General features: G+C 34.1%; 1 protein-coding gene across 2 annotated transcripts in view; it reads left to right on the forward strand.

Moving 5' to 3' along the window:
- Nucleotides 1-12,874, forward strand: part of LOC128234225 (5'-AMP-activated protein kinase subunit gamma-1-like) — a 221,045-nt gene that overhangs the window by 21,935 nt on the left and 186,236 nt on the right. The window contains exons 1-2 of one of the 2 annotated variants that reach the window (XM_052948351.1): nucleotides 5,111-5,248; nucleotides 12,145-12,426. The exons of the other annotated variant lie outside the window; for it this stretch is intronic. Coding sequence (XP_052804311.1) covers nucleotides 12,280-12,426 — 147 coding nt within the window. The 5' untranslated portion in view covers nucleotides 5,111-5,248; nucleotides 12,145-12,279. Of the gene's footprint in view, nucleotides 1-5,110; nucleotides 5,249-12,144; nucleotides 12,427-12,874 lie in introns of those variants that run through there. 2 annotated transcript variants of the gene reach the window in all.

A 12,874-nucleotide genomic window follows, 5' to 3' on the forward strand; every position in this document is an offset into this window, starting at 1 on the left:
AATCTCTGAAAGGCAGCCCATGACTGGCACACCCCCTGAGTGCTCAGGAGGAAAAGGCAGCCTCTGACTTGCAGAAAGACTACTTAAGGCAATTCTGACTGGCAAAAAGGCTAAGGCAACCCCTGACTGGCCAAGAGGTAAAGACACCCCATGACTAGCACACCCCCTGAGTACCCAAGAGGAAAAGGCAGCCTCTGACTTGCCGAAAGGCTAAGGCAGTTCTGACTGGCAAAGTAGCTAAGGCAACCCCTGACTGGCTAAGAGGTAAAGGCAGCCCATGACTAGCACAATCCCTGACTGACCAAGAAGCAAAAGCAGCCCCTGACTGCCCAAGGGGCTAAGGTATTATCTGATTATGAGACTAAGGCACTCCATGACTGACCATGATGCAAAGGCAACCCCTGACTGGCCAAATGGCCAAGGCAGTTATGACTGGCAAAGAGGCAAAGGCAGACACCATGACTGGTCAAATGGCCAAGGCAGTTCTGACTGGCATAGAGACTAAGGCTGGCCCTGACTGGTCAAAATGGTCAAGGCAGTTCTGACTGGCAAAGAGGAAACTGGCAACCCCTTACTAATCAAGAATCTAAGACAAACCCTGACAAGTCGAGAATCTAAGGTAACCCCTGAAAGGCCAAGAGGCAAAGTTAGCCCCTGACTAGCACAATCCCTGACTGGCCAAGAGACAATGCATACTTTGACTGTCCAACTCCTGCCTGGCTTAAAGGCTAAGGCAATTGGACTTAGGCAACTGGCTTAGGCAACCCCTGACTGGCCAAGAGGCTTAGTCATTCCCTGTCTGACTCAAAGGGTAAGGCACCCCATCTGACCAAGAGGCTTAGGCAACCCCTAACTAGCAGTGGGGCTATAGTAAACCCTGACTGGTTAAGAGGGTGAGTTAATTGTGTGGTGCCCTTGTTTTATGCATAATGTTTCAATAAACCTTGTTATAAAATCATTTGCCATAAAAGAGCTGCCATTTTCTTGGCAACTATGCTGTATATTTCTGATGCAGAAAATCTAAAAATAAAATAAAAAAGGATCGGAATAAGATGAATTCCTTGTAAAAGTCAAAGATAGATAGTGCATAATCAGATTATTGTTTCCATAGAATGAATATTTGAAAGTTCATCGATGTTTGATTAGCCCTGCTTACATTATCATTGATTTTCTGATATCCCCAGGATAATTATAATGAGGAATAAAGCTGAGATTGTTTCTTTCCTTGATAATTAAAACAGTAACACCACATACCGTTTAAAAAAAGAGGAATGTTTCTCAGTTTTCAATGTTTGTTTATTTCAGATTGATTTTAGCCAAAGGTTCTTTTGTAATGAATTCCTCATTGTAGCATCCATAATAAGGTGCTTAAAATTATTGTTTGTTTCAATTACCACTTATATTAAAGGGACTGTACACCAGATTTGCACCATTTTTGTTTGTTTCTGTAACTAATCTATGGACAATTATTTAATAAAATGTTTTATTCTTTGATATCATAATTGTAAAAAAAAATACCAAAATGTAAAAAAAAAATCGAGTCAGAGACTGGGTTCGAACCGGGGTCGCCAAAATTGCAGGCCAGTGTTGTATCCACTGTGCTACGAAGGCTAACCCTGAACAGATGGAATATTTAAGCTATATACCTAACTTGGTATTATCACGTGATAACATCGACTAGCCAATCACGCATAAGGAATGAATTCTACTAGGTAGACATACCTAGTTATCTTTTTTAATGGAAAAATAAGAAAAATAAATTAATTGTAAACTATGTGGTACTTCAGTTAGTAAGTTCCAATGCATTGAACACATCGATACCAAGTTTATGTCAGTTTTCGACATTTCGACATTTCGACATTTCGAGTTTTCGATATTTCATCATACAGAGTACAGCTCCTTTAATGAGGCCAACCCTATAATTTCCCCCTTGATTATAATGTTAATTTATGAAATTAATTACACATATAAAATCTACAAAACAACAGGGTAATATAAAATTTATCAAGAATATAATATAAATAATTCTATTTAGCCAGAATGTTATATAGACTGCTTGACTTTGAGATGATTTCTTAGAGACATATTCTGTTGCAAACATAACAACATTGGCGTTAACATATTGAGAAATGTCTCCGAAAGATATGGCAGTAAATCCCAAATCAAATTGATGATCGCAAAGAGAGACATAGTGGGATAAATTCTGAATCAAATTTTCTGTGACACTGAATGAAAAAATCCCAATGCATGGGAATAAAATCAATAAATCTGTTTGAATATGCATGTAGAAGTACAACTTTTGTATACAATGTGTGTACATACCACATGATAAATTGTGTCATAAAAGCTGCAGCAGAAGACAATATTCTGCTTTCAATGAAGACTTTAATCAAAGATAACTTTATCATTTTACTATTAAACTCATTAATAAATTAATGGGACTCTTTAAGCAGCATAGACTGCCCTTTGTTTCGTTTAAAATGGTGAAGAAAAAGTAAAGTGTTCTGTTTTAAGTCATCATTTGAAGCAAATTGTTGCCTTCCAACATAGCATTTATGACGTAATTTATCACATGGTATACACACATTGGTATAATTATGTAAGTAAAAACCTCAGGACATGACTAAATTTCTCTTTTAACAATATACCTTAATTTCTTGTCTACATGCGAAGTAGTCTTAGACATTTTTGCTAGTATGGATTCATATATCTTGATTTGAATATTTTTGAATAAGGCCATCCTCAAAATATTTTTGTTTCTAGTTGCCAGTCTGACTTACATACATGCCATATTTCTGAGAGGCTTCCCAGATTTTGGTCTGAATTCCAGAGGATTTTGATATTACACCAGGGGATTTTTAGCAGCAAAATTTAGCCTAATATCAACATTTATAATATTTATCTTAAAATACAGAATCACACTCTAATTACAACAGTTTTTGGACTTAGTCAATATGGTCTTTGATTGAACAAAAAAGCTTCAAATTGTGTGTTTAATGAATTTCATACTCATAATATTATGGGTGCTTTGCACTGTCAATCTTGAGCTTTTTAAAAAATAAAAGAATAAAATAAAAATAATTCCTAGGGACAATTGGACCCCCAGATGGGTCGGAATTCCGAGGGATTTTTTTCACACGCCAAGGGATATGGCATGTATGGACTCAAAAACAATGCCTTGAATGTTATTTTCACCAATGGCTTAAATTGTACAGCATATTGATATCTTGTTTAGTATCACTCAGTCATTTGAACATGATAATTCTAAAGCCTTAATTTCAGACCATATAATGATAAAAGTATTGGTCACTTGCCATTTGTACATAAAAATTTTTTGCCGTATTGTCATAGCATTGAGCTACAAAAACTTGAAACTTGGTCATAACTCAAAAACCTTTCAAGATATTCAGAGGCAATGTGTACATGTACAGCAAAGGCCCATAACTCTGACTTGAATAATTAAAAAAAAATATATATATACATTGTGGCAGGATATTTTTGTAACTTTTCACTAAGAACAATTTTTTTTCCAATTATCATGGATAAGGTAAAGTTTCAATGCAACTCACTTTCTAGATAGGAAATATTTTGTCAATTAATCCTTTTTGGATCAGTCTATAGATTCAATGTGATGAAAATATCCCACTGGATTAAAAGCAAGAAGCTCAGTCTCTTGTTGTTTTTGAAAAAAAAAACAATTGTTCAATCATAAAAAAAAATATCCAACATTCTAGCGTAAATATCCTACTAAACGCGTATGACCCAATAGACAGGCAGGGGATCTTTTCGTGGTTCTATTTTCTGATCATGTCACTTGAGCTGTGTTAACCTTAATTCTTGCATTAAAAAAAAAATGCTCTTTTCCCATAAAAAGCAAAGAATTGGCCCAATTTGTTTATAGCGCACGGACTCAGGCTGCTGATGTCATGCATCATAATAAACCCATACCCTATCTATAATTGAGGTTAACCACCACCTACGTTAATAAATGAGCTAAACATTTCTCATTCTATTCTGTAGCAAATACTGATTGCTGATTGGTTAGTCACAGTCTTTCCACTCTGCTGACCATCTTAATGATGACCACTGGTGGTGACAAGCGTAGACAATACTTATGACTCTCTTCATGGCAGATCATCAAATTTAGTGGATCTTAAAAAATGTTTGCTGAATTGGTAAAAATTGGTTCTTATTAAATGCACAGGGTTTTTAAAGCCATGCTCACAGTGCATCTAAAAGGAAATTTACGGTATTTACTAAGTGAAAAATGTCATGGTCAGACCAAAGCAGACAAACATTTCTGTAATGATGGCCTAGAAGATGGATAGAATCATTTCCATATGTTTGACACACTATTAGTTATGGTGCATAACATAGCACCAAAGGCAATTGATCTCATGATTTGATTATAGAATTATTGTCTGTGTGCATTTCTTACTACCTTTCTGCCTGTGGTTAAGTAACACAAATTCAGTAGATCACATTAGGCCATGCCAAATTCACTATATGTTTAGTGTCATAAACCTGAAAGGTTTTCAGCATTTGGAAATGGAAATCAAAATTAAGCAGAAAAAGATGTGTTTTTTAATTCAAATGATCTGTGTCAAGAAATATAACATAATTATACGGTCCTATTTCTAGTTGAATGGTCTTGCTAATGTATATTTAAGGACAAAAGATGGGAGTGTTTGATCAATATAATTTATGGTAACAACAAATTATGCCATTTAAAATATAACCATTTCTTTTTGTAACAATGAAAAACAAACCATTCCTTACCTTGAATGGTTTTTTGACGGGGCATAACAGTTTAATTTTTTTCTGTGACCGTGCCCACTATAGGCTGAAAATTTGAATAAGGGTGTGACCGTTGAAAATTTTCATTTTTTTACAGAAACATGCACTGCCTATGATCAAATAATGTTAAATGTATTCGCATCATTAAGTTTCTAATTTATAACAAGATTTTGCTAAGTTTTACATACTGCATGGGACATGGTCTAACAGTCAATGTTACGAACACAGATGCATCAAAATGTTTCTTATTTGCCACATCACCATCATAGATATGTTAGGTTGTGCTTGTGGACATACAAATTGTATATAATTGCTTTCTTTATGATTTTCATTGGCAAAATTGGCTATAAAGGGCATTTTGTTTTATTCATAAGAGAATAACAATATTATTTTTTCTATGGCACTTTGTTGATAGCTGGAAATTGATGCTTAACATTATACAAAAAATAAGGTTGGTACGGCCTTCTTTCATGCATCTGTTATAGGAATAAACGTAACACTGCTTCCATAGTTGCCTGTGCTTTAAAATGTTACCGATTTCGGACAAGCATTAATTATATCTATTGAACACTTTATGGTGCTGTAAAACGGATACTAAAATTTGTTTATGGTGTGTTATTTTAATATTTACAAATCTGGTGATTTATTAAATTTGGTGTATAAATCTTGTGTGATATATTTGCATTAAATTGAAATCTTGGATTAATGTGATAAATATGGTAATATAGTGTATAATATGTAGAATTAACAGCGTGGTCACTTGAACGAGTCATGCTAATTGGGGGCACAACCCCCTCACAACTTTTATTTATTTCACTGAGGTGATGACATCTATAAAATGTTGATGCATTCAACCCTTCATTCATGATTAATTTTATATGTCTAATCAAGTAATAAATGTAAAAACAACTATATACATAATCAGCGTTTTAATTATTGACGGAAGGTATCAATTTAAGGTTAAACTATGGGGGAACATTTGCAGGCGTGTAGCTTGGGCCATTTTGGGATTATGCTGATTGATGCCTTGGGGGTAGGTGTAGTAGGGGTATTTCAAATTTGGGGTTTTCAGTATGACAAAAGTTTCGACCTGTCAAAATTTCATTATGCAACAGTTACTGCCTTTTTGCGTACAGTCAGCTACGTGCCTGACAAGGGTGAAGGTCTGAACATCTCTAACGGTTTTAAGCAATATCTGTTCTATCTTATTGTCAAATTAAGTCCTTTAAGTGTTTTCAGGGATAAAATAAGAATGAAACTATTATATAATTCTATTGACGTATGGATTTGAATTTCAATCCTCGACTTGAAACTGGGTCTTACAATGGCTATTACCATTATTTTAGGAGGGGGGAGGGGGGATTATAGCTATAAAGGGGTATTAGTGTAAGATTTGTGTTTTAAATTAACCAAAAAGAGAAAGGAATTACTTGTGGTTTAGGTCATATTGTTAAACCTTTTGATTTAGAACCATTTGACCTAGTGTATACATGTGGATTATTAAAAGTTTGCGTGATGTTTGAAGCTTAAATGATGTGAATATATATTTAAATAATTGCCTTGGAAGTAATTGTGGTATTTATGAAGAAAGTTTGAGGAATATTGATTCATAAAAGGGTATTTTTATTAAATCTAAATAAGAAAAAAATTGAACGGTCTTTTTATTACATTTTTGTGATTATCAAAATAAAATTGACATTTAATTGCTTACAGTGGGCAGATTGTTCAGAACTTTGTCTAAGTTAACGACTTTGTTATTGCATCATTCATGTTTAGGACTTTTTTATTTGATTCTATGTTTTACGAACACCGCCGCTCAAAAAAACTCATTTTTGAAATAAAAAAAAAATTGTGATTTCGGTTTTTTTTTATTTCCGCCGATGAAACTTTATCGCGGCAAATCATTAAAAGCAGAGGACATCATAATAGCTGTAAAAATATTGGTGTAAACATTTCTGAAAAAGTTTAAGCCTATGAAAAACATTCATTGGATTTGCAGGCTGGTGCTAAAAACCTGGTATCCGGTACCTGGTATCCCCCGGTATCCGGTATCACTTTCTGATACCGAATTATGTTGATATCAGGGTTAATATCAGATGATAAATCAAAGTATTCACGGTCAGTTATTAATTGCTTTTTGACAACCAATGCATACTATAAATAACACGGTATCAACATAATCCGGTATAATAAACTGTCATAACGGCTTTTCTGGATATCGATACCTGGTACCGGGTTTTAGCTCACCCGGAAAATCCTTTTCGGCAGTGTGACTTCCAGTTTATTTCCGGGTTATAACGAAGTATAATAACAGCGATAAATATGGACTAATTATCGTTCCAGGTTTGTTATTATTTATTTATTTTTATTAGATTTGTCATTTAAATGAGTTTATATTACATAATTGTGATATAATTTGAATGTTATGAGCTATAAATCACTTGACTGTTTACCTGGACAGTTTAGTTCTGGTGGGTGGGGTAGATGGTTCAGAAAAGACTGCGGTTACTATTCTTATTGGAGTATTATTAATAACAACAAATATCATCTATTCTAAAATATTTGTTTTGAAAATTAATACAAATAATACATTAGGCTGTTTTACTATCTGACCGAGATAATCTATAATGAGGAATCGGTATGTACATTATCAGGTACAGTATAACTATGTAATAGTCTTATGAATGAACATATATAAATCATCATCAATATAAATTATGATATTTATACTGCTCTGTGTGTTTTATTACTATGTAATAAAAAAATTACTTAGAAAGAATAATTATGTTATGCTGTCACCTTTGTAGTGTTCTCAGCTTCTGAATGATTTGTTACTAGTTAGTTATGTTTAAACATTGTGATGGCCACCGTACTAGTCACATACACCCAGGCCTGGAATTAAATCGGGGTCCAGATTGTCTTAAAACCCATCCATAAATAAGTCTGAGAGTAACTTTTTTTTTTTTTTTTAAATATACTTTTATTATTGTTCCATTCCTTTCTTTACAGATATGATTCAAATATGCTGATGTTTTCTGCTGAGACCATCACTTTCAATGAAGAACATCACTACAATCATTTGGGCTGCAAGATTGGTAGCAATATGATGTAAGCTAGTGCCTGTTGAAACTCTATTGTTGGTGCCATGGGCATCTATTGCTTAATGGATCGCTATATTGGATGGACCATGCGTGTTTGAACAACAGTTACCATAAATGGTTGGACCGGAAGTGTTGGTTGGACCACCAGTGTTGTTTGGACTGCTTGTTGGACAGAATGTGTGTTGGACAACTAGTATTATTTGAATCACTGTTGGATAGACAGCTTTTGTTTTATCAGACAGCTATAATCAGTTGATTTACAAGTTCCTGGATCCCTAGTTCCTGGCAGATAAATATTCCCTATAAAGAAGGAATCAAAAAAGCTCTTTTGCTAACTGTAACAATGACATGGTTGGTGAATTGGTATCAGACAATTTGCAGCCAAGACAACACAGTGGAGTGATAGCCAATTCCTTCAACTCTAAATGGCAAATAAATTTACTGAAAATAGTTGATTTTTTTATGTCACTTGTCTATATACACGGCCTGTAAACAGCAGCTCCACCACTTTACGTTGGTGCAAAGAAAAAAAGCTGTCGACACTTCTGTGGTGGAGCTGTGCCCTATGTTTACATGAACAAACGTGAGTATGATTTATATTTTATTTGATAATTTCATTTTACTGACATATTTCGAAAATTGGAGAATGTGGTACCGTGTAAGAACACTTCTACTGTAGGCTGGTTACTATTTCGGTTCAATATTGTGCAAACTGTGGTCTCAGGAGCTTTTCTCCCGAATTAGACTTGTGCATATTTTGAGATCTGATTGCATAGCAAGTACATTTCGGTGCTTACACACCCCGTAAGAACATTCTCACGCATACAAACATAACTGTTATGTTTAGTACTTATGCCGGAACACAACAAAACTGATAAGCACTTCTTAAAAAGGAAAAATGCACATATTTATAAAAGTGGTGGCGCTGTTGCCCTAGTGGTGGCGCTATCGAGTATGTTTTGCGCTCGAAGTAATATAAAAAGTTAACGCTTTTGGAATGAATACAACAGTTGCTATGTTTATCATTCATTGAACATTATGCTGGTTATGCATACTACTTGCGGAAACAAAACTCTACGGGAACTACCTTAACCTTACTGAAAACTATTTCGAAAACAAACGGCTAGGTGCTGTTAATTTTACCATATAAATATAAGTATCTATCATGTGTGTCTGGTACGGATAGAAAAACCGACCCGAGTGCACGCGCGTAAGCCGGTAAAGAGGTTTGCCGAGTTACCGGCCACGTAGCGTGACCGAAGGACCGATTTTTCTTTCTGTACCGGAAAAACATGATTGATATTTTTTCTTTCATATCTAAAATTATCAATTTGTGGAAGAATTGAGGTAAAAAACGCACTTTTGTACAGTTTACCAAAAAACGCGTGAAACGTTGTTTACTGACGTCATAAAGCGCAGTAATTTTAAATCACTATTGATGTCAAATAGTAACTATTTAAATCGCGTTATTACGATTATTCATTATCTATTTAAATCAATTGCATACTTATAATTGATTGCGCTTTATTGAAATGAAATAATGTACTTTTCATAAACCATACAATAAAAGAAATAAGAAGTAGCGCGTTGTGGCGCATAACTCATCTTACATGGTGGTGTAAGATGCGTTTTTCCAGCACTGGTCAAATGACCGGGAACACACGTCTGGTATGCAACAATACCTCTCTCATAACCGGACCCACATGATAGATACTTATATTTATATCGTAAAATTAACAGCACCTAGCCATTTATTTTCGAAATAGTTTTCAGTAAGGTTAAGGTAGTTCCCGTAGAGTAGTTCGCGTAGAGTTTTGTTTCCGCAAGTAGTATGCATAACCAGCATAATGTTCAATGAATAATAAACATAGCAACTTTTGTATTCATTCCAAAAGCGTTTATATTTTATATTACTTCAAGCGCAAAACATATTCGATAGCGCCACCACTAGGGCAACAGCGCCACCACTTTTATAAATATGTGCATTTTTCCTTTTTAAGAAGTGCTTATCAGTTTTGTTGTGTTCCGGCATAAGTACTATACATAACAGTTATGTTTGCATGCGTGAGAATGTTCTTACGGGGTGTGTGAGCATCGAAATGTACTTGCTATGCAATCAGATCACAAAATATGCACCAGTTCGATTCGGGAGAAAAGCTCCTGACACCACAGTTTGCTCAATATTGAAACGAAATAGTAACCAGCATACAGTAGAAGTGTTCTTACACGGTACCACATTCTCCGATTTTCGAAATATGTCCGCTAAATGAAATTATCAAATAAAATATAAATCATACTCATGTTTGTTTATGTAAACATAGGGCACAGCTCCACCACGGAAGTGTCGACAGCTCTTTTTCTTTGCACCACCGTAAAGTGGTGGAGCTGGCGTTTAGAGGCCGTGATATAACATGCATTTACAAAGTATAAAGAGTGATTAATGAAAATAGGAAGTGAACTTGTCAGATAAAGCAAAAACAAATGTGCACACACTTACATATTGACTTGTCATTAAAATAGAAAATCATCGAAAATACATCATAGCTTTTGCTTTTCTGTGTGCTTTTGTTCCCGACCAAAAAATAAAATTCTTATAATGTATTTTTATTTTTATTTTTATTTCCTCCTCCTCCGACACTTCACAACTCTGGCCGTTCGTAAAACATATAATTAAAAAAAAAAGGCCTTATTGCTTTTGAGGTTTTAAATGAATGCAGTTGTGATCTGCAGTTTTTCCCAACTTTTTCAGCTGTACTTTTTTTAATTTAGATATATGAGCGCATTAACAAATAGTTCACATTTAAAAGTTAGCAACAACGTCATTAATCAAGTTCTGAACAGTGAGCCCAATGTTGTGGGGTTATTTTGAATGCAATTCTGAAAGTAATTATAAGACCATTTTTTTTTTCTTAAATAAACCCATTTATTATTATCATGTGTGTTCTTTCAGATCTTGTTATTATGAAAAAAACAAAGCATAATTCATATATCAAGCTTATCAATTCATTGATATCTTTTAAAGATACCCATTTGTATCTCTTCTTAAATGATAATAATAAATATTATATAAGTGTTCATGTTCATGCCTTGGCCAATGGCATCTCTGATAGAATTCACATTTATTTATTTAAATTAAAATAAAGTATCTGATGAAAACGGCTATGCCAAATTTTCGTTAAGTCATTACTTGGTTTTATTTAGTGAGTTATTAAATAGAATCTTGTGCATGCGCACTGACTAGTATAGGGCCGTCTTGCACTCGAAACTTAGAAAATTAGCATTTAGACCAACAGTTTTAGCTTGTAAAGAAAGAAGTCATAGCAATATTGTTGTTGTGGATGGTTAAGTGTCAATCTATGCAAAAACTAATGAAATATACCTTCTTACCTATAATTAAAAAAATAGTTCCAAGACATTTATATGAAACTTGGTAGACATGTTGCAAGAGATAATGTTTACATATGAAGTGAACTTTAATTCTAATGAGTTATGTCCCTTGTTTAATTAAAAAATACCAAAATAGGTGAGTGCTTGCATCTCCCAGCAGTGTTTGCAATCTATGCCATTCATAATATTCATATCAAACATGTATTGTAATTTACAATTACCATATGAAAGATTCAGCCTTTCGCTTTGGTTATCTTAACTTTTAAGTCGGCAGGCCAGGCTCAGATTGGGACTGACTTAATTGTTTTGAAGACCAAAAATAAAAGCTAAATTTCTTAGTGTTCAGCACATAATGTCTCTATACTAGCCAATTTGGTGGTTGTAACCTGCTTAATGGATTTTGGGTTGTCAGACCTCTTCTTATGATTATGAATGTGAATCTGTCAAGTAATACCATTCGCGGAGGTACAAGTCTGAACGCTGGATAACTTTATGGTTAAATGTTCTCAATTTTTGTTATTAAAGATATAAAAATAACTTGAAAACTCTCGTATTCCAACATGGAGAGAACTGATGGAATCTAAAAGTAACTCAATCTGTGAGACAATTTGGAATTTATATTAAAAGTATGTGGAAATATGCTTCAAAATAGGAGAGATAATTAAATGAAAGATTTATGAAAAAAAGTATGTCTAGTATTTCAGGAATTACATTTGAGAGTGTACGTTAATTTAAGAATTGATAACATGGAAATGCATTAAACAATACAAATGTCATTGTTGATATTATTTGTTGCGATAGTGGAGTGTAGCTAAAATCTGACTAAAATCTAATATATAACTTCTCTCCTTACTTCTAGCTGGATATTTTTGTGTTTCTTCGGAAAGGATTTTGGATCTGTGAAATATTCAAGAATTTTGAAAATAGTTTCATTTTTAAACATCTTTGAATCAAAGTGGATAAATAATTTCTGGAAGTGAAATAAAAAATAAAAATGGGAACAAGGGGAAAATCGGGTGTGGATTTTCCGTTACGCTTAAATGCGAAAGAATTACGCACGTCTCAGGTGGCGCCTGTGTATATCGTTGTCACGGATACCAGCGAGGCAGAAAACAGTCACCAAAGAAACCACTATCCTCAGGTAAAAAATATTGCTGTTGTTGTTTTTAAATTGAATTTAGTTTATAAATTTGTTAAGTTTTATTATTTTCTCTGAAACAATCGAAACAATCTGTTTAATGTTCAGAACTTTGTTAAATCTTAAAACATTGTTAACATCATTGTTAACTCTAAAATAGTTAATGCACTGAAAATTAAATGGATACCCTTGTGATCAACACTATTTCTTGAAAAAAAAAGCTGCTGATGGCGATTTTAAAGGCTTTGCAAACAGCTTGGAACCAGACCAGACGCCGAGTAACTCGGCGCCTGGTCAGGTTCCAAGCTGTTTGACACTCAGTCAATATATCCCCAAAGTTTTAAGTAAATTGAAAGAAATTTGGAATAAACCAGAAAACATTTTTGAGCAGACGACAATTTACCCAGCATGCAAAGGGTTAAGCTGTACTTGTTTTATGCAAACATGTGAG

This window comes from Mya arenaria, chromosome 1, assembly GCF_026914265.1.
Source record: "Mya arenaria isolate MELC-2E11 chromosome 1, ASM2691426v1".
Taxonomy (NCBI): Eukaryota; Metazoa; Mollusca; class Bivalvia; order Myida; family Myidae; genus Mya; species Mya arenaria.